The 22,399-nt window shown below is 38.9% G+C and overlaps 1 protein-coding gene across 5 annotated transcripts in view; it reads right to left on the bottom strand.

Annotated features, from left to right (window-relative positions):
• LOC133268727 (sodium channel protein type 2 subunit alpha) overlaps positions 1 to 22,399 on the bottom strand; it is a 79,250-nt gene that overhangs the window by 52,511 nt on the left and 4,340 nt on the right. For 4 of the 5 annotated variants that reach the window (XM_061452290.1, XM_061452319.1, XM_061452281.1 and 1 more), the window contains exons 2-3: positions 5,172 to 5,490; positions 2,083 to 2,200 (exon numbers count right to left, since the gene is read on the bottom strand). In XM_061452290.1, the coding sequence (XP_061308274.1) occupies positions 2,083 to 2,200; positions 5,172 to 5,438 (385 nt within the window). In that variant the 5' untranslated portion in view covers positions 5,439 to 5,490. Of the gene's footprint in view, positions 1 to 2,082; positions 2,201 to 5,171; positions 5,491 to 6,955; positions 7,347 to 22,399 lie in introns of those variants that run through there. The other variant, XM_061452298.1, reaches the window with a different exon arrangement.

The following is a 22,399-nucleotide window of genomic DNA, read 5'->3' as shown; positions in this document are numbered from 1 at the left end:
TTATGTTTCACCATAGAATTTGGCATGTATCAACATTTTTGCTTACTATAGTACATATTTTGAAAGCTAGTTATCACATAGTAGGAGAGAGCATAGGGAAATTTTTGGGAGAAAAATATTGTTTTATATAGGTTTTGTAATATGAATGTTACTGGAGGGGAAGGCATAGTCAAAAAAAGCCAACCATTCCGAAACAGGTACAAGCCATAAATATTTCATTGATTTTAACAGAACTGTTCTGGATCTAAAACCTTTCACTCTCAGGACTGATGACGTTCTTTGTAGAAAATGGCAACGAACACCAAATGAAAACCACAGGGATGATGCCCCAAATGACCACATGATGGCACCATCACCTAAAACTAGAAAGAGGACAATACTCGATTTTGAGAAGAGCTTTAGCTTCTGTAACTAGGTTCACATGGTGCTCCTAAATAGAAATCCGAGTATAATGGGGTGGGAAGTACTGTGGGGTTTCCCTCTTTGCATGTCTACATCAACTGAAAAAACTTCAAGAGACAGTAACTACCTCTGCCTTTTGAACTGTCAAACAATCGTGGCTTCACGTTCATCAATTCTTCAGGTTTTCTGCTCAATAAATGTATTTCACATCCATTACTCATAATCTAGCTTCTCACTATGTAATTCATACATGAATAGAGCAGAAGAGAATGAAAGGTATTTCTAAAAACGTAATAGGTAACATCTTATGAGAGTGTTTCACAATCCTGGGCTTTTCATAGGCTTTCAAAATCCTCTTGATTTAACGTCCTGTCAGAGTTGCAAATCCTCACTATTCTTTCATCAGTGGAGAAATAACTTGAATATATTTTCCCACAATTTTAAATGTTTTCTAACATCCTGACTTCAATCAATCTAGCTCTTCATCACCATCTCAGTCCCATGATTTTCCATTATTCCATGTAATAATGTTCTATAACATGCTCACGAGTGTCATATAACTGACAAATAATCGCATGTAGTAGCACCTGTAGCAAGATACAAAATAGGTTATGTAGTGTCATGATTGATTCTGAAGTTATTTTCAAGCTAGCCATAGATAACAACATTCAACACAACCATTGCAATTACCAGACTTCCATCATACCAAGAATGAAAAAAAATCCTTTCATTATTCATTCTACATTATCTTAGGATCACTATATGCAATGCTACACACAAAACTACTTTCAGTGTGCTTATGTTAAGACTTCTAAAATCTAATTGTGCAAACATCTGCATTTGTTCCTCAAGTAAGTAGACTTGCTGAAGTCAATGTCCTGATTGCTCATAACAGCATCTGGGATCAGAGCAGTGGGATGCCTACTACAGTCAGCTATCAAAACACTGAAAAAACCCAAAATAATAGATAAGTCATCATGATCATTTAGCTTTGCAAATACCTACCTGCAATATGGAAATCTCATGACCTACTTGAAGACTGAAATTAAAACATCTACAGGATTACAAGTGCATAATGCAATAATGATCCAGGAAGAAAATAGATAAGATACATATAGCATGGAGAATGTATAATAATAAAACAAGAAACCTAAGCTCTTTTATCAACCTATCCTTCTGCAACTGTGATCTGAATCAGAAAATGAAAAAGAATAATGAAACCATATTTTCACTAAATATTCGTGCAAGCAGAAACCTGGGATCAAAGATTTGATTTTTAACACAGTGTCAGTTAAGAACTGGAAATATTTTGAGCACTGTATCTGCAGTTTATGAAAAACATGGGGGATGGGGAAAATGAAAAAAGATGTGATGATTACAGGAAAAATAGGAGGGAAAAAAAAATCTAAAGCAGGTGGTGGAAGAAAAAAAGACACAAGAAAAAAATGTATAGGACCATGACTGGTTGTCTGGTTTCCGATATTACTATATTAAGATCCAGCAATGAAAATAAATGTAAAAAGTGAATCAGAAAAAGAACAGAAGACAGAAATAATAGAGAGAAGAGGGACAGAGCGTTATAGATCATATTAATCCTGGGACACATGCCAGAGAATCATTTAAATACTAAGTAACATCTCATTTACTAAAGTTTTAGACTAACCACTTGAAAAGGATATGAATGTACCAAAATCTTAATAGCTATTTTTCTAAGAGGGTTGAAAGGAGTTAACATGTACAGGGCAGAGGTGGCACTGAATCGGAATATTGCCTTCCCTTTATTCAATACTATAAAGGTCTGGAAAAAGAAACAGAATGAAAAATAGTATTTAAAAGATAATCAAGTTACAAACAAGTTACAAGTTCAAACCCAGAATCATTTTAATTTCATCATTAATCATATTTGCTCAAACTCTTCTTCCATTTGCACCTCCCCCAGGATCACAATCCCCTTGTCCAGTTCACACATTGTAGAGTCCAGCCAAATCACTATAATTGCAATGAGAGCCATTAAAGCTTCAACATTCCCCAAATCAAATAACCAGCATTAATTATCACATCAAAGTACTAAGACAATAGTACTACAGTGATCTAAATTTCAAGAGTGGTCTCATGAAAATAAACAAATTGAGTGTTCAATAACCAGTTTTTCAAAATAACACTAATGCACTGAGTTTCTGCTGTACTCTAACACACTGCTTCTCTTTTCAGCTATTTCTTGTGAATTTCATACCTGCAATTCTATTTTTCTTATACCATGCTTTACTTTTACCTAATACAGAATTCAACAGTTCATATATTTTCAGCGTCCTCAGTTTCAGCAATAAGTTGTGAGTACTACCAATGTTTAAAATAGCATTACTGGATTTAATATTTTTCTTTAGAGCTGGGAAATCAGAAAAATTTATCAATGAGTAAGTTTTAAAATTAGATTTCCATGCATTTGTGGAAATTCCTATCTATTTCTGTCATCTCTGTTTTCTACACATGGGTGAAAGTTCATGCTCGCTGAACGTAAGTGGATCTAGCTAGCACTGTGGCAGCCCTAAAAAGCCCAAGGGAACATAAGCCATGCAAACCTGGAGCACAGCCAGTAGCCATGATTTGCCTCAGCTGGAACCAGAGGGCAGCATTTGTAAAGATACGTTCTACATTCTGAGCAGGTATGCTAAACACAGCAGCTGAAATCCTGAAAACACAATGCCTCCCCCTGACTGAAATAATAAATTTCAGCACTTCAAAAACAAATATATTTGCTTTGCAAGATACTCGTTGATTCTCAAGCCATACTTTATTGTATGCCATGTCCTTTATTGTAGAGGAGAAAGGATTGGTCTGTAAGGTACGCTTTGCTACCATTGCTTTTCAACTCTGTTACTATTCTTCCAGGAGTTCAAGTAAATATGCCCTCAAATCAGAGTTTTCCATATGTTTTCTGTTCCTTTTAATCTGACAAAACACCTGATGAAGCATCACTTGTGCAATGCTGACTCATCAAGACATATAAAAAAATTAAAATGGAGCTGACCTAAACAAGGATGTTCAAAGATATTCAAACACCAAGAAAAATAAATATTATGACTGCAATGCATATATAGTTTGGCTATTTGGATATAGTCTTGTATCTCCTACTAGAAACCACTACGCTTTTGGAAAAGATCAAGACAACAGCTGAGCATTTCTCAGTCAGGAACATGCAATTCAGCAGGATTTTACTTCATGTCCACAGTCAATTTCAGAATTGCTTTCCATTTTTCAAAGCATGATAATACATGTGCTAACTTTAGAATTCCCAGCACTGAATTTAGATTTTTACTACTGAATTTGGATTTGTACAGAACTCGGAAAGAAAGATGGAAAGGGATCAGTACTTTGACCCACATTCCATTTGCCTTACATCCAGACTTCAACTGGGTAAATCACTTGAGTAAAAGGGAAGAGAACACAGTATGTAATTGGAAACCTTGTTTTCAAATTTAACTCATGATTCTCCATGTCATGAATTGAGTGTCAGAAATTCTGCAATGGACGTTTAAGGTATAACTGATTTTTTTAAAGCTGCCCATTTATCATGGGATGCCTGTATTGTTATTGTTTCAATATAATAGTGATGAGGCATAGCCCTAATTCCTGCAGGATATGTACACAAATATTTGTATTATTACTTAGTTCAAGTTTGACTCCTAGCAATTCTTGGGGGTTTTCATCCTTTTCCTTTAAAGTATTTTTTTGCTTTCATGCTCTTTTGGTTTTTTTTGGTTTGGTTTGTTGGGTTTTGTTTTGGTTTTTTAATTTGCCATTTAATTTGCTCAGGAAAGAAAAGAAAGCACAAGAAAAAATTTATGAAGACAGATAAATAAATAAAATATCAGTAATTTCTTCTTTACTGGCAGAATAGTGAGGGTGCGATACATATGATGCCAAAACCTGAGGGACTGGAATTCTGGAGGAAAGCCAAGGCCATCTGGTCAAAAGTCTTAAGTTCAGCACTTTTATTCTTGGTCACAACAATTTTTGCTGTTACTTTAAACAAAAATAAAATAAGTGGTTGGTTTGGTTTTTTTAAACTGTATAAAATAATTTCAAAATTACATAACATTCTGACAACACTCCAAGAGGAATTCCTACCTCCTCCCTATTTATGTCCAACTTTTAAACACCTCCTCTTTTATAACAGTCATAGAATAATATTAAACTGGATATGAAAAATTTTTCACCCAGACTAAGTCAGATATATATCATACCTCTGCAGAGTATAAAATGGAAGAGAATGATCTTCAGCATATCCTGAGAAATGCCTTTATCTACTTCCCTATTATTCCCAGCAACAAGAGAAAGCAACCTAGGCTTTCCATGTAACAGTGGAGAAAGCTAGGGAGGTGTCTAGCGACCTTTGAGATGGGCTTCATAGCGAAGATCTGTTCCTTTCAAGTCTGTAGTATGGCAGTTAATAAAATAATAATTCTAAAGATAACCCCTCTGCTACTTCTTCAGTTCTCTTGCGTGTAAAATACTGAAAGTTAAAAGCTTTAATAAAATGCCAAGTATAATAAAATAAACCTAAATGCATGTCTACCCACAGATCAGTTAGTAACTTTAATTACTAACTTCTGTTCTTACAATGGAGATTTCTGCCAATGAAAGCAGCTGCTGGGGGAATGTATTATATGTAAAAAATGGGTCCAAAATACTGGAAATACTATATCTGTGAGAGGGTTCCTTGTATTTTAGTATTTTTAAAGTCTGGTAGAAATATACAACACACTCACTTTTTTATTGATATAATATGGGTCCAGGTCTTCCAAGGGCTCAGACACCATTCCTGGAGGTATGTCGCCATAGATAAATGGCAGTGTCTTTCCTGCCTCCAAGTCGCTATTTGGCTTTGGGCCATCTTCATCATCATCATCTTTGCGTTCTTGTTTAGATTTCTTAGCTTTTTCTTCATTGACACGCTGCTCAATAGCTGCAAGTGATTCTCTTGTGAAATAGCGGAAGCTGTCAGGTCCTGGTGGTACCAGCACTGATTGTGCCATCTTTTCATCCTGCACCTCTTAATTACTGTTTAGCCTCTCTCATAAAAAAGTGCTAAAAATATAAAAAACAAAGAAAGAAATCAGAGCAACACAAATAGCTACAATATACCTTCACAGAATTTTCTGTAGGACATCTTGTTATTCAGTAATTATTATCCAAGAGGAGGCTGCAATGAAAAGGATTTTTTTTTTGTTTTATTCAAGACAAACCATTTTCCTTTGAAAATGGTCTCAGAGTTGTCTTGAAGGTACCAATTCTTAAAACATTTAGTTTAAAATTTACTTAGTGCTTGTGATGATAGATCGACAACTGTACAGACTGTATTAAAAAAAAAGTCACGTACAGTACAGTAACATCTTGCCTTTATCAATGATAATGTATCTGTTCCAGGGAATAAAGTAGGAGATCTTTTCCACCACATTCAGTGTGAGGAATCAACAGTTCTGAAATGTTTCTAGTTTGGTGTTGAGACGTGAGACTCCAGACAATTCACCTCCTTATAGCCCTGAAAGCTGCACCTTGGATTAATCCTCCCTCTAGCTACAGGGCCAGAAATGACTCCTAGAACCCACTACTGCCATGTAAGGCCAGACAGATCAGTTGAAAGCAATGTGAGATGCTCCTTCTCTTCAGGTACAAATATGCAGCCTTTGCAGAGCTGCCAGCTCAGGAAACAAGATTCAGGTATAAGCACCTGCATTCAGATCTCCTGCCTGGCAACACATTGTGCACTGGAAGAATTGCTGAATTAAACAAAAATGCTCTTTAAATCGTTACATACTGCACTTAGGTCTTTTACATCTGAATCTATATACAGTTATATATATATATGTTCTTCACAATTTCAACAAACAAGAACAGAAAGATCTCTTCTAAATGTGTCCAGTTAAAAAAAAAAAAAAAGGTGGAAAATATTCCTGATATAAATACTTTGATCTGAAATAATAAATGGGATCTCAGACATAGCCCAAGAATTTTCTTCTCAAGTAAGCACATTAAAAATTCAACAAATGCAATAAAAAAGTAACAACTTCCGAGTAAGAAAATATGCCCAGAAACAATTATCAAATTAAAATGATACAATAGTTAAATATAATCGGCATGATCCTGTTTTACTGTCTGCTAAATACACATACTCCAGCACAGCTGCAACAAATGCATATTTCTGAGGCATGCTAAATAAACAGCAACACAATGCTTTCTCCTCCTTTCCCACCCTATGCACATAGTCATTTATACCTACACAGACACCCACATGCATCCCAACTCCTGCAGGTCTCCCTATGAACACGCTCTTCCATTGCAGGCAAATGCACCTGGTGCATTCCGCCATGGACGGTCTGTAACAAACTGCTGCTGGAAGCTGCACTGACTAGGAGCAGCAAAGGGTTAATTAGCAACCTGAAAGTGGTCCTGCAGTAGAATCTTGTTACATTTTATTGTTAACTAGAGGAGGGGGAGAAAAAAAGGCATAATCCTGTTTTAATATTGCAGGAAACAATTAAAAATTCATTACCAGTGAAGAATCTTGCACTTATGTGGGTTTGGAATGGCACCAAGGAAGGCTGCAGCTAAAATTCCATCATGTCTTTTCCTTTTTTTTTTTTTTTTTTTTTCCTAAATTCTCTTCTACAGACCACACCTAACTTCCTGCTGAAGGATCCTGGTTATTGAAGTCAAAACTGGCATTTCCTGTGAGAATCTACTAAGTGCTGTAACTCTTACTGACACTAGATGGTACTAATCCATAAATTCTTGCCGGTAAAGAATTTTTGCATGCTGAAACACTTACTTAAACTGAGACTCTGGGACTAAAATACACGATTTTATATAACCAGCCAGGTCTCAGGATTCTCAAAGATTGTTTTGAATATATAGCAACTACTGCTGATGAGACCATAGCTGTTAAAACTGCAAAGGTCACACAGAAATAAAGTAGGAGGGATAGCAAAGTAAGAGAAGTAGAAAAATGGAGGTTGCACAGGCAGTGTACACCAGAACAGTTGCTGAGACTGGTTTATCAACAGTCTGGGTTATTTAAAATCAAATTTTGTATCAGTTTTCTATAATAAATTTATACAATATACTTGATGTGTATTCTTCCCAAATTTGGGAAAGCTAGCAATGAGCGGGAAGGATGGTGGTCTGGAGTGTTCACTGCAGTGGTGAATTCCTGTACAGAAGTCACCCACAGTAGCAGGGAGCAAGACTAGATGATCACGAGTGCTGTAAGCCCCTCCTTTGTGGTGAATCAATAAGACATAACCTTTGGGGATCACTGCACTGAAATGCCATCCTACTTCCTTCCACTCTCCTGCTTTCTCCGTATTTTCTATGCTTATTGATTTTCAGGCTTTTTCTCCTGCTGCACTAATGAAGCTTTTCAGCCTCCTTCCCCACCATTGGCATTCTGCTCTTCTCTCCTTCTCTCACATATACCCAATCGCTTTCAAACTTTTCAAGCAACACATTCCAATCTATAGATTCAGCTGTTCAAGCAGTCCCTCTGCCATCTCCCTTCTTTCAGCTGTGAAGGGTACTAAAGAAGCTGTGGAGAGTAATAAAAAGCAAAGGGTCATTCCAAAGTGAAAAAGGTTGGAGAAGGAAAGAACACAGTAGCTGAAGAAATGCCACTGTGGCTTTGAAAAAAAGACAAGGAAGAGAGGGACAAATACTGATAAATTGTTTCTTTGGTAATAGTGGTGAGAGAATGAACAGTCTGCATCAAAACAGTGGTTTTGAAATTTTCAACAACTAAGAAAAAATGTGTTGAATGAGAAATTTAACCATTAAAAGCACTGATTTGGGTTTTAACCATTTAAACATTACACAGTATTTTTAAATAATTTTAAAAGCCTTTCTAGAAAAGTCTTCCTAGAAAAGTTGCTAGGTTTTTCTAATTTCACAAATGATTCAATGAGATCAATAGAAATCTTGCAAACAATTCTGTGTAACATATTTTTTTGTTGGTGTAAGATAGCTCTGGATGAAAACTTCTGACTGGGCCTAATTAGGACTGTGGTTTACTTGGAGCTGCTCTGCAGTCTCAAAGTAAGAAAATGATGAGACAGGACAGATTTACAGGAGCTTCTAACTACAAAAGTATTTTGATTATTTATACATGTGAATACATATATATGTGTTTATGCAGCTGCTTATTAAAGTTACAGTAAAACAAGTACCTGAAAAACTGGGCTAATTCACACGATATGGAAAAGGAGCCTGATGCTGCTGTTAATAGTATATTATTTATACATGTGAATACATATATATGTGTTTATGCAGCTGCTTATTAAAGTTACAGTAAAGCAAGTACCTGAAAAACTGGGCTAATTCACACGATATGGAAAAGGAGCCTGATGCTGCTGTTAATAGTATATTAAGTTAAAATGTCTGATTATCTGTTTCTTATTGCATAGGTCTAAAATGATCTGAGATCCCAAACTGATTTCCAACAGTGCTTTATAATTCACATTCATAGTGTTAGGAAGGACAGTGCAAAGTAGAGACGAAAAGGAAACAGCCAGTGGAACATTGTGTCCCATTGCCTTAGATGCTTGGGTCTACAGTCTTACAAGGCTGTAAGTTGAAAAGAACACGTATTCTAGAAAGACAGCATAGACAGGAAATTCAATATGATCTTTGCAGTCTAAAAAGAGAAATATATATACTTCTAAAGAGGAGATCACTATAGTACACCTAGAGAAGCTAGTAATAATTCTTAAAATAAATAGATGATACATAGCTATAGTAAATGTAGCAGATAAAATCAGAAGAGACAGGAGATCAAATCAAATAGTAAATTGCAATCAGAAACCAATCCAACATAACCTATTAAAAACTACTGATCAAACATGGTCACAATTTACCTAAATATGGAAAGTTTTCACAATAATAAGAATTTTTAAGAATTCTGGTAGCAGGTAACTTCTGACTGTTGTCTAGCTTCTCACCTATACCCATGAATACATTTTATGTATCATCAGTGGTATCCACCTTCCCACTATTATGGCACATATGAAAGCTTGAAGTGGACTTTGTCTTTTAATTATTTGGCAAAACACTCATGGCCCATATAAAGGGTACAGTTGAAGTGTGCAGTGTCATATGTAAAGAAATTGCATGAGGGTGAATGATTTTTGACAGGACAGAGCTGAGAAAAACTTGTGAGTCTTTTCCTGGCTGTCTACGAGCCCTTCATCTACAGGCGCTCCTGATTAATAAAATCAGAAGGAAAACAGATTACCAGCTTCTCCTCAGAAATCTGTAAGAATTAACTGTCTTTGTTCAATGTTAAAGGAGAGCACTAAAACGCACAAGTGGCAACTTGCCGTCATTCTGTGGTTCTGTGATCCTTTCACTCTCCAGCTGTGTGTGCCTGTACTGTATTAAATTGTCCCTAAGTGCATGACTTTTCATTTATGGCTCTGAATTTCATCTCGTTCCAGTAACACCAGTCATCAAGCTCATCTAGTTCTTTCTCTATAATAGCTTGCTTGTTCTTTGACAATGCCTCCCAACTTTCTGATAGGAGCAAATTACATTGGCATATCTCTCCTTTTCTTTGCTGAAACAATTAATTACATTTTAAATGAGATCCGTCCCAAAATTATAATTACGATGGGCAACTTGGACCCAAGTGTAAGTTACTGTGGTATTTGCTGTAGCTTGAAAAATACATTAATACTACTCCAAAAACTTTAATCTTGAAAAATTCTGGTTTATGCTCTAAAATTAATTAGTATTTTTTTAATTTAAAGAGCAAAAAGGGTAGAAGAGAGAAAAAGGAGCTTTTTCTTCTCCTAAATATTATACATCTGATGTTTAAAATAGCATAGATTCAATCAAATATACTGAATCCAAAGAAATACGTATCGCCCCTTCTCCCCATGCCACTTAAAACACTTACTGTACTACTAAATTATTCATGGTCATTCAGATGACTGAAAAACATGTTTGCTATCTTTGCAGATGACATGAAACGGGGCGGGCTACAGGTAAACAGGAGGGCAGTATTAGAATTTAAAATGTCCTGACAAATGGTCTCAAAAAATAATGCAATCCAAGAAACACAAATCCTACAGCCCTACATTTTATATAGAGGCAAAAATAGCTAACTGAAAAATTACAGGACAAGGCAAAAAACCCCACTAATAGCTCTGTAGGAAAAGATCTATAGCACGTGCCACATCACAAATCAAGTGAATTAAAACTGTCAGTTTTGCAAAAAGCCAAAAAGTATTTGGATTTATACACTTGTGGAATGATCTTCCACTCCTCTAGCTGAAGCAGTGCATCGAACTTGAGTACTACATTTCAAAAAATATGGGGGCCACCTGAAAGAATTCAGACTATGGCAATATAAACATAACTTGGGAGAAAACATCCATGGAATTGTGGGATTTGAGTGCTTTCTGTCTTTACACTGAAATGACTGATGGAAGACATGTTTAGAAAGCTCCTCCAAGGAAGAGGAGGAATTGGTTTTTGTTTATTCGGCATTTACGCAAACAGGTTGTGGGTTAAACTGCAGCAAGAGGGATTTTTAGGAAAACCTCTTACCAGTAAAAACAGAGAATGAACAGAATAATTACACTGCAATCATTCAAGGGCTATAAGAAAGGCTGGGCTTTGTAAAAAGAAAGATCAGTGATGAGTGTGAGATTTGTAGCAAAACTAATCAGGATGAGAATCAAGAAACTTGTAACAGACCCTCACTGTTTTAGGGTTAGACTTAACAAGTCTAAGTTTCTCATTGTTTTGTTCTGCTCCATCTGTTATGTTTCTCCCCAGGCCTCTACGGAGCAAGAGCTTATTGTTTATATACCAGAGAATCATAAAACAAAGGGGGTTGGATTTCAGTCACTGTTGGCTGAGAAAGTTCTTGAAGACTCACTGGGGTGCAGGACAGAAAAATGTGACATCATATGCAGAAAAGTCCCCAGGGACAAGAGTGCCTAAGGAAGAGGAACAGTGGAAGTGGAACAGGACAGATCTGCCCCCAGTTTCTCTTTACTCATCTCTCTCCTCACAGTACTTTCCTTTTCCCCTATCCTGACAAAAAGAAATTAAAATGACCAAGTTTAGAAAAGCTATTTCATAGCCCATTCTCTTACAACTCGCATCACTGCTAGTCCTACACACAGGTAAAATACATGTGGAAAAAGCCCTGTTTGTGTGAAACAGCAATAGCCCTCCTGGATGTGTTGGCACTTCATGGTACTGCATGAAAGATTGTGTAACATGCGACTGCCCTGTCTGAAGGTAGAAGGTTTACAGTCGGTGTAGTATTTATGGTCTCACTGCTCCACTGCTGAAATTAGTAGACAGCACATAAACCACAGTTTTCTCATGCTTGAGGTCTGTGTGTTTCATACTACTCTGGATTGTATATTCAGTAGTCAGCTCTGACAGAGGGCTCTTCATACAGTATCTATGTGCTGAAAGATTTGAGCAGTAGGTGTTTTCTATACAAGTTTTTTCCAAAGGGCTCTTAGAAGAGCTCTATAAAAATGCAGCTTCCTACACATTTTCTAACATTTTAAATGGATGTATAACTAGCAAGTCACCCCTGAAAATGCAGTTTCTGAAAATCTTAAGCCAATATGTGATGGTGCTGTCAGAAGGGACAGCCCCATTCTCCACCACTCTTATCTTGGTCATTTCCCACTATGCTGGCTTGAGCACTTCTGCAACAGCTCACTGGTCTGCCTGAAAAGTTCAAGTGGCTGGATTTTCGGTAGATGAAAGAGCTGATTCATCACACTACAGAAATTAAGAGGCTTAATATGTCCCTTACTTTTAGAGAGCAAAGGATTAGCTGACTACTTGCAGTGTCTTCCAAATTTTAGTGCTTCTCCTAAGTGCAAAGCTCAATAAGGCTTAAAGCACCAGAGTATGACTAAACAGATCTTTGGTGGCTGGAATGCTGGGCTGAACGAGGCTCTAACAACTGTGTAGTCCACGTCCAGTACCTGGTGTAGAACTCAGTACAGGTAGGATGACAAAGCAAAAATGTTTATTAAAATGCCCAAACACTAGCAAATCTGGAGATCAAACTGAGCTAGCATTCAGTTTCAGCAGCCTCAGGACTGTTCTTCCAAGATCAGGAGGTGACCAGGATCACACTCTGCCTTTCAACATCAACATCATGACAGCATTTTATGCAAAATGTGTGGCAAGGATCACTGAACATGAAAACAGACATACAAAGACGTCTGCTGGGGAAGTTTGGGGGTTCCCTCAGATAAATTTTATCACTCTCTTTAGAACTTATTTCAGGGTACTGCCCACACAGCTATGGTAAGATGTACTCCAAGGAAGTATGAAAAATACATTGGTAAAAATCAGTTGATCATTATATTTACTTATCATTATCCAGTAACTGGGAATGACTTGCATTTGGTTATAGTTGCATTCTCTGTTTTCCTCTTTCATCAGAAATGGTGTTTGAACAATTGCTGATTTTCAATCAAATGCCAGCGAGTGGACAAAAATGCTGTTTTTTCCAATGAGAGGCCCTTAAATTCTTCTTTCTAGCAGGAGACAGTTTGTTTTTTCTCACCTTAGGATAGTACCATTCTTGACTTTTTTTGTATACAGTGAAATAAGCTTTCTGCCAGACTGATGAGCTCCTCCTGTTCTCCATGACCAGAGGGAAAAACAAAGGGCAATTCACACCTGAGCAAAATTTAAAACAACAGTTCAAGTTTCCCTTTCCAAAATGAGAAATATACTGTCTCCAAAGCAAACAGCAATGTGAGAGACAAAGTAATATGAGAAGAGCATTCAGTAAATCCCTAATGAAGTTGGTTAAGTGATTAAGGCCTTTCAGCCATCTAGCCGAGGTGGGCTTTTCATCAAATCAATCTTTGCCCTAATATCCATTGTAAGAAATGTATCCCCACAAGTACATTCCTGTGTAAGTGAGTGTCAGGCTCAGATGTACCCATTTTTAGTGTGTTTGTGTGGGGAGAGTGACTATACAATTCAAAGATGCAATGATAACAGAAGTGCCATATGTATGGGATGAGCTAGATATTTCCAGATGCCTGAATAGGAGAATGTGCTGACTACTTATGCTGTTAATAAAACATGCTGTGATTTCTTTCCTGACAAACCAGAACCCTGAGTTTAACATTCCCAGTATGGGCATTATATAAGGATCCTTAGAATGAAATCTCCATTAATCTTAATCACAGCACAGCTACAGCAAATTCAATCATATATAATTTATATATTTTTCGATTAAAGACACCAGGTATAGAGATGTTAATGTCCCCCTAACAACTGCCTAGCAATTTCAGATGAAGAACATAAATCACGATTCTGACCCTACTGACAAGTGATTGTGGAAAACACTGTGCACTTCCACATTTATAGGCTCTTACTGTCCTCTACTGCAAACACAACCTATGAACAAAAGTACTTTTTTTTTCACTTATCGCTTATGTAAGACCAGGTCGGGCTCTGACAGCCAAGGAGAGCCCGAACTCCCCTCAAGTCAAGGACAAATGGTCAAGGACCCCTCCAACCCCAAACCAGTTCCACGGGCTCCTTTTAACCTCTCAGAGCCAACAAGCACCCAGCATGGGGGCTGCGGAAAGCCGAGGGGGAAGGCAAGGCGATGAGCCGGCCGCGGTGCCGAGCCGAGCCCACCTGAGGCGCCACCTCCCCCGCTCACTCAGGTGCGGCAGGGGACTACCGCCCAGGGCCTCGGCACCTCCCCTTGCCGCACCGGTGCAGCAAGGGGAGACGGGCAGTCCGATGTCGCTCGAAGCGACAACACCGAGCGAAAAGCCGGAGGGGGAGACGGACGGGGAGCTGCTGCCTTGTGAAGCGACGCAGCTCCGCAATGGCGGCGCAGTCGGCCGGCACGGAGCAGCGCCGAGAGGAGCGGGGGTGGTGGTGGTGGGAGGTTGCCTAGCAACCGGCCCGGCGGCTGCGGCACCCGCGCTGCGGCCTGGCAGACAGCGCGGCGCAGGGGAGCGCCGGAGACTCCCCGCGAAAACCTGCCTCTTGCAGATCGCTTTTTCCAGAAGGAATAAAGCTTCCCCTGTCTGCTTCAGCAAGACCTGGCCAAACGGGAGCAGCGGGAGTGACGGGAAAGAGCAGGCATCTAGCGTAGGGTAGATAGCAGCGGGGTTACAGACAGGCGGCATTGGGAGAGGGGCGTGCTGTGGGAAGGGGCTTCAGTCTGCGGGGATAAGATGGATCCGCCTTTCAGTCACCAGCGAGGAACAGCTGAGGCCCTGCGCCAGCGCCACGTGAGGCCCCCCTGCCCCTGGAGCTGAGCGGGGATAGTGCCGTATCCAAGCTTTACACCAAGGCTGGAAGCAACCGGCGATTGTCATTCTTCCTTTCTGTTGCATTTGTTTACTGTCTGTATGGGATGCAGATAGTCATGCTGCTTACTGGGTACAGGCAGCCAATTCCCCTTCTTCGGGGGGGGGGGGAGGGAGTCCTGTTTTGGGGTTTTTTATTGTTGGTTTGTTGGGGGGTTTAATAGGAAAATGGTGACTGTAAAACCGTAGAAAGACACATGGGGAATGGGGTGCTGGAGCAGTTTTTACATCATCTTCACTATTAAAAGATGCAGCCCTTATTCCATTTTGTAGGTATATTTTTAAGAGGAAATAGCCTCCTCCACCACATACCAAATAAACCAAGGTTTAGTATATGTGACAGAGCATTAAGAGGTATGTATGTAATTTGTCACTCTGCAAAATAAAGAGAATCTGAATCTAAATGGAGTATTCTCTAAATAGGCCTGCAATTGAAAAGAGAGTTTATTAGTGACAAACTTATTTCTAAAACCAAAACCAATAGACACAGGAAGCGTGAGGACCACCCGACATGGGGCAACGAACATCTCTGTGGATACCATACAAGAATTTTCCATCTGGTAACTGCTCTGTTGCTGACAGGCTCCTTTGCAGCTGCCCAGCACCAGCTGCTGAGGGGATCCTGCAGGAGTTAATGCAGCTTGAAAGAAGCAGTAACTCCCTGGATACCCATCAGCCTCCAAGGGCAGGATGCCACAGACTCTGTTTCCTTATCAGCCGTACTCATGCTCCTACCTGACTATCCTACTATGTGGCTGCATCTGGAAACATATCAAGGTCTCCAAAACAGATAGAAATAGCAAACAGGCAATTAAAAAGCACAACTCCCTTCCCCACACATGGCCTCCACCAGATTCCCTTTGCCACTGGAATGGAAGAGTTGGCATTTTTTCAGGAAATTGCCACTGCAGTCAAGCAAAAAGCAAAGTGATTTCAGTGATTCTGGAAATTAAGTCATGGATGAGGTGCTGTATCTGCTTTTAAGGTATGCTTTAGTCTTATGATGGTTTATGTGTTAGCAATTGTTAGTATATCCTTAGGGATAGAATGCAGATGGATCCAAGCCAGCTACTAGTTACAGGTTGGCATGTTTTGTGATAATTACAGATGGGGCAGGCAGTACTGTTTATTACTGAGATGCCTGACCTGTCCTCTTTTCCTTTTATTTCTACCCCTGCCTCCTTCCCTTTCCTTGCTTGATTATGCCAAACTTGAAGTGCCAGGGCTAAAATTTTCCATTTTTGCCTCAGGCTGATTTTTGCAGGGAAGCTTCAGCTCAAATGATGCAACCATTTCCAAGAAAAAATGATGTATATGTATTTGTCTTTAGAATTTTATAGCTGCTATTTTTCCAAGCATGAAGTCTTGCAGAACTTTTTTTGCAGAGCAGCATTCTGAATTTTGGACTTTTCTGTTGGAGTGGTGTCTATGATTCTTGCCTAGAGTTGGAAAATTGTGAACGGTCAGTTTTCACATATTCAGAAGAACACCCCAGAGGTTTAAAGGTGTGAATTCCAGAAATAATGCTTTTCCTGTTAATGTTTCAGTGTCCAGCTGATGGCATTTACCTGCAGCTGAAGTGTGTGTTTTTGTGGACTGCTGACCTAAGAGTGGGAATGATTTCGTCTTTGTGTTATGATCCTATACATTGGTTTAAAAAAAAAAACCCAAAACCTACAGAGGGAAATACAGAAGGAAAAGAGGGAAGGTAGGGAGAAAGGGAGACATATCTGGGACTGAAGAAAAAAACCTCCAGGGAAACTATATGTGAGAGAACTGTCTGCTTGGATAAAGAGAATGACTCAAAGTTAGCTGTAGTAGTGCTGGAGGCTGTTTGGGGAGACACTAAAAGATCAAAGAAAGACTTGTAGATTTTTATGGCCAAGAAAATCACCCAGGTTGATCAATTTGACCTCATAGGAGACTGGGCTGGGAAAAAGTGAAGGAAAAGGGAAGAGAGGTAGGAGGGAGCCAGTATAATGGCAGATGCTGAAACAGGACAAAACAGTAAAGCTTGGACTTAGTGGGCAAGAGAGGAATAAAAAGCTGAGATAACTGGACTGGAATTAGTTGGAAGGATGGACAATAAAATCTGAAAATGAGTTTAAAGATGACAAGTTCAAGGTCTAACGTATATGTAAACACACCTTCAACAGCTCCTGATTATTCCTGTGAGTAGCAGTATGGTCACCCTAAAATCGTGTACAAATACTCCAATAAAAACAATTTATTGCCGCGGGAAAGGGGACTCGAATGACAGCATATGTTAAATTGAGATCTGCCTGCCTTTTGGTCCATTTGTCAGTAGATAACTATAATCCAGCATTTACTGCCTTCTATAGTACACAATATGAGTGAGCTCTTAAAAGCAGTGAGATTTGTCTTGGAGGAGACGTCCTTTTCACTGGTGCTGCACATGGACTGGGAGAAATGACTAGTGGGAAGAGGAAAAAGGAAAATAACTACATGGGCAAAACATACTGTCCTATGTGTAAGGCCAGAATTCTATTTTGGAGAACTGGATGTCACCTCTGCCTGTATCATGAGCAGGATTCACCTTCCCTGGCATCAGATGTCTGTATCTGTAGGCATCCACATCTAAGCTAGTGTGAACTCCTTTCATACTCACTGGAGAAAAATGGGTCCATTAAAAGTCAATTCTTCTGACCTATTTTAGGTACCTAGCTTAAGATGAGGCAAGTTGTGCCCTTGAAGTGCCTGTTTCTCTCCACTGACAATAAAGGGAGAGAGATGAGATGACTCCTACTCAGTACTCCAATATGATGGCAGGCAATTCACTCAATTCAGTTGCACAATTCACTCAAATTTGTAGGTGGCTACGAATCGTATGTCTGATTTCTAGAATGTAAAGACAGTCTTAATTCAGTGTCCCACAACTGACTGCTCAGCTCTGCCACTGACTAACATTTTTAATGCAGTTTTTTAAATGTAAACTATTTAGTGGAACCCTGTACTTCCAAGTCTCTTTATTAAATATCAGGCACTTCTTCTGCACCTATTAACATTATTCTAATTCTACATTTTGAAAAACAGAACCATGTGTACTTTTGAAAACAGAATAACATAGTAAAATACATGTAGTTTGCGTACTGATACACATTAACAGAGGCAGGGTGAGAAATTAATATTCTTGTTGTAGTACTTAGCATATATATTAGTTACTGTACTTTTAATAGTTTTGTCTGGAGTTTTGCCAACTGTCCAGAACTTCACACTACAGGTATCTCTGTAACTGCGTAAGTATGTCTTTTAAATGAAGATGTCACAGTGTGAGGCTGATAAGGGTGGTTGTATATTCAAAGTTTGGCAACCAAAAAGGAAATATTAAACCAAACAGCATAAAATTAAATTCTATGATGAGTAATACGGTTGGTGACTTGCAGAACACAGCTGAGTGGTTATATAGCATTTCTCAGACCATTATACAGGAAACACCAGAAAACAAGTGCTACAGCTTCAACCCCCCAGCCTCCCATGCAGAGGAAGACAGCAAGATCACCGCTACTCCCTGGTGACATGACCAGCATGTTTGTTTCTCTGGGTAATGAAAAGCTCAGTCAGATATATGACATTAGGAAGCATTAAACAACTCTCTATTAAATTCAGAAGATTATTTTTTTATCTGAAAGAAAATAAAGAAGTTAATTGGCCCAAAATTAAATAGAAATGCCATTAAACCCCCTGCCCCTGAAACAGCTTGCCAGGCCTGGTTTCTGTTTGCCTTTTATAGTGTCCTGATAACCTGACTGTCATATCAAGACATTAATTGAGAATCTTCTGAACACTGTAAAAAATATTTATGAATCAAGTTATCCTGAGGGACAGAGTGCATATGGCAGATGTGCAGTTAAGTAAGAGCAGAAAGGTGATATCACTATTCCATCAAGAAAGTTGAAAGGCCTAAGGGAGCAATGCATATTGATAAATTTAGGATCAGAGGAGATTTTTATGAGTGTTTATTCTGACATTCTGCACAGTATGGCTCATAACAGTCCCCTGAGTTAATATGAGCATCAACTGGGACACACCAAATTCATGAGAATCAAATAGTAAGTTGCTTACTGGAATATTATTATTGCAATAAAATAGGTGCCTTCTTTTATACTTAGACATTACTTTCCTGGCTACTGAAGTTAAGAAAACTTCTGTGCCACTTCTCCTTTTAAGTATAGGAATGTCCCAGAAATTAAAAGCTAAACAGTTACACCATATAACTGCCCCAAACTAATCTATTTTAGCTTCTCATTTTATTCATAAGAGGGGAAATACATAATGAAAGAAACTACAGATAACCAACAGCTGTGAGGTTCAGCCACTGTCTTTAAAAAAGCAGATTCAGTTTCAAGGTAACTTTTTTTTTTAAAAAAAGGAGGGGAGGCTTGTTCATGGCAGTTTCATAACTATGGGGAAAAGAAGGATCGCTCAGGATAATCTACAAAAGCCCGGGCTAAAATACAACTGCAGCCCGTTATAGTTGGGTGGCTCAGAACTGAGATTTGTTCAGTGGCGTTTGACAATCTACTCCAGATCGAAATAATTTCCTAAGTGTAAATTTTCTTTGAGTATATTCCATTTGCATTTGTTGGTACATGTGAATAAATCAAGGGAGCAGATGTTGAAAACCTCTTCAGGAGAGTTTTTCCTTTCCCACTGTGTTTGAGCCAGCAAAATGGGTTCTGATTAGAGGGAATACAGGAGCTCCCCAAAGAGTTCTTACAAGCCTTCCTTGCTCACAGCATCACCTGCGACCTGGTGCTGTACCACTGTAAAGAGATGTTTCCACTGTAGCCATGCACACCATGCTGCTCACCTCCATACCGGAACATGGATACATATTTCAATATTTGCTTTACAATGGAGTCTTGAACTTTTTGTATGAACTGTATGAATTGAATTTGTGTACTCTCCTAAAATTTCTCTTCCTCCCCCTCCCCCTTTGATTATTCCCCCCCCAATCAATCGCTGTTCTCCAGATTCTCAGGGGATATTTCCTTTCCTTAGCACAGTTTCAGATCTGTTTCCCCATCTTCACAATATTTGTACCAGCTCATTCAATTTCTACATCATATCCATCATCTTTCTCACTAAGGACAGATTATTTTGAGAATGTGTGAATCCTTAAACTAATTTGGAAGTGAGGTCAATACTGAGAAAAGCTGTATAATCCCTTTCCCAGCAATGGAGAATGCTTCTGTGTTCCCAGCCTCTGCAACTCCACAGTGCAAGATATCAGCCTAAGTAACAGCACCCAAGTGTCCTATATAATATTAAAGGTCACCATTTTCATACCCTGAGGCTTACATTCAAATTTAACAATTCCCCCTCCTCCCCCCCCCCCCCCTCCCCCGAAGGATGCTGGTGGAGGAGAGTAACAGATTTCTCTCTGTGCAAAGACTAGCTTGCCTTCAGCTTGTCTTTGAGGGCTGAAGCTTTGCTTGAGATCAAAGATCATGTAATTCATAAAAACTACAGCTGGCAAAAGCACAAATGTCTTTTTACAGTCACAAATGTTGTAAAGGCTGTGGAGTGCTTTAAATGTTAACTCTAACTGAAAATATTGTAAAAAAAAAAAATTGAAACAATAACTCTTAAAAAATGTTCTGACTGTTGCATGTGTTTAGCCAACAAAACTACAAAAGCAAACTGTTCGCAAGATGTGAAATGTTACTCTATTGAAAAGTGACTCTCATAAACGTGGCACAGTAACAGTCTCCTGCTTCCTAATCAAATTGATTTCCTTAATAACTTTAAAGATGTGCAATCTACCATTGCTACTGACAGTAAAATCGGGTGATTTTCATTTTGTCTATTAGTATTTTCCAGAAGCCAAATTAAAAAAAGTTAGCTCATCCTGCACCCTAGTATTTTCAAAGTACAGCCTCATTGCTTTGCTAGGGGAATTTTACAGTAGTAGTACCGTGGTACCTAGGAGGCTGTCTGCTATCAGCACTTTTGTGGTACTTCCCATTCTACAAAATGGAAACCTGCCCCTGCACTGCAAAATCTAACCTGCGTGAATGCATTTGCCATCATGATGCTTGTGCAGCTGTCACTGACGTCTCAATCTGGAAACAATCTTGCGGTGTTTACCCTGTGTCTGTTTTCAGGTTAGCACCACTACAGATGGAAGATTTTTTTTCATTCTGCCTGGTATCAGTACTTATCTTTTAGTTTCCATGGTTTCATTATTGACTCTCAGTAAAGAGAAAACACATGGAGCTCACATGCTCTACAAGTACACCTGTTATACATTGCGATCCGACCTTGCATGCCGCAGTCCCAGTTAGAATAACCACACTAGAGATTTCCAGTGGAGAAAACTGATCTAACAAAGGTTGTCTTGCAGCCCAAGAGGTAGGATTTTCCACTGTTTTGGATTCGGTACAAATATTTAATAATAAGCAAAATACAGTAAGTGTACTCAGAGAGTACTAGTTTCATAAGAGTTGTGGTTGTATAGACATTTGCCATACACTTCCTTATAAGCACATGGTCTGTTTAGATACCTGAGTGCTACTTCAAACTTCTTTTTGTTGTTAACTTGTTTATGGAACTCATTTTTAAACAGCAAATTCAGACTGCTATGTCTAGGGAAAGGAAAGTTCCTTCTGACCGTGCTCTATCTGTATGCAGTTTACAGTGCATTAAACCCTGGCCATTTTTATTCTCGAACTCACAGACTGACAGATTTTTCTGCATGCATCTGACTCCATTTTGTATACATATGTGGAATCTGACTCAATATATCTGTGATTCTACCGAGACAAATGGGTGAGTCTAGAACACAGTCTATGGCTTTGAAGAACTTGAGTCAGATTCCTAATTTCAGAGTGAGTCATTTACATTCATCATCAAACGAAACTACATTGGGGTCAAAGTCTGGTGAGAATTTTGCAGTTACACTGAGGATGGTGAGATATGATGAGGATGGTACAGAAAAGAAAATGTATAAATGACACCCGTTCAAACAGGAAGACTGTTTCTGCCCCACTCTAAAAGCCTGCTGGTAATAATGTAACTAAAGGAAAATTTGCACATCTATCAGAGCAATGACAGTGGTAGATGCAGAAATATTGTAGTCTTAATTTAGTTAGCTCGGTATCAGTGACCAGAAAGCTATGGAGTGACAGGTTAGCAGGTCAGATGAGTAGCCGTAATAATCAGGTGGGTTTGTTTAAAGCACATACACTGCCTTTGAAACCAAAGTACTAAGATGAGAGCTGGCTAAACCTACTGCAGTCATGCTTTTTACTGCAGGGTTGAATGGTACCCAATTGTTTTTGGTAGAATAGCTCATTTGACATCTTCTAGCTGTACACAAAAGCTGTACCTTACAACTCCATTTAAGACCAGACAAGCAGCGCCATATGGCATGAAACCCAGGGTTCTCCTGTCATATGCCAAGTTCCATGTTAGACCACGAGAAGATCCCTTGCTGTACGTTCAAAGCCTGGATATCCATCATCTTAAATGCGTGTGTGCTAATGTTATATGTTATCAGTTTGTGCAAGTAAGGTAACTATATACTGCATAGAGCAATCGTTATCTTACTGAACATGGCCATCTTTCTTGATGGGAGAGGCCTGCATTTTCAC

Source organism: Pezoporus flaviventris, unplaced genomic scaffold (assembly GCF_033815535.1).
Source record: "Pezoporus flaviventris isolate CSIRO_AGI_PZ_B2104156 unplaced genomic scaffold, CSIRO_AGI_Pfla_v1 ptg000001l, whole genome shotgun sequence".
In the NCBI taxonomy this organism is placed as follows: domain Eukaryota; kingdom Metazoa; phylum Chordata; class Aves; order Psittaciformes; family Psittacidae; genus Pezoporus; species Pezoporus flaviventris.
Note: the sequence above shows the minus strand (reverse complement) of the source record. Positions and strands in the feature narration are given on the sequence as shown.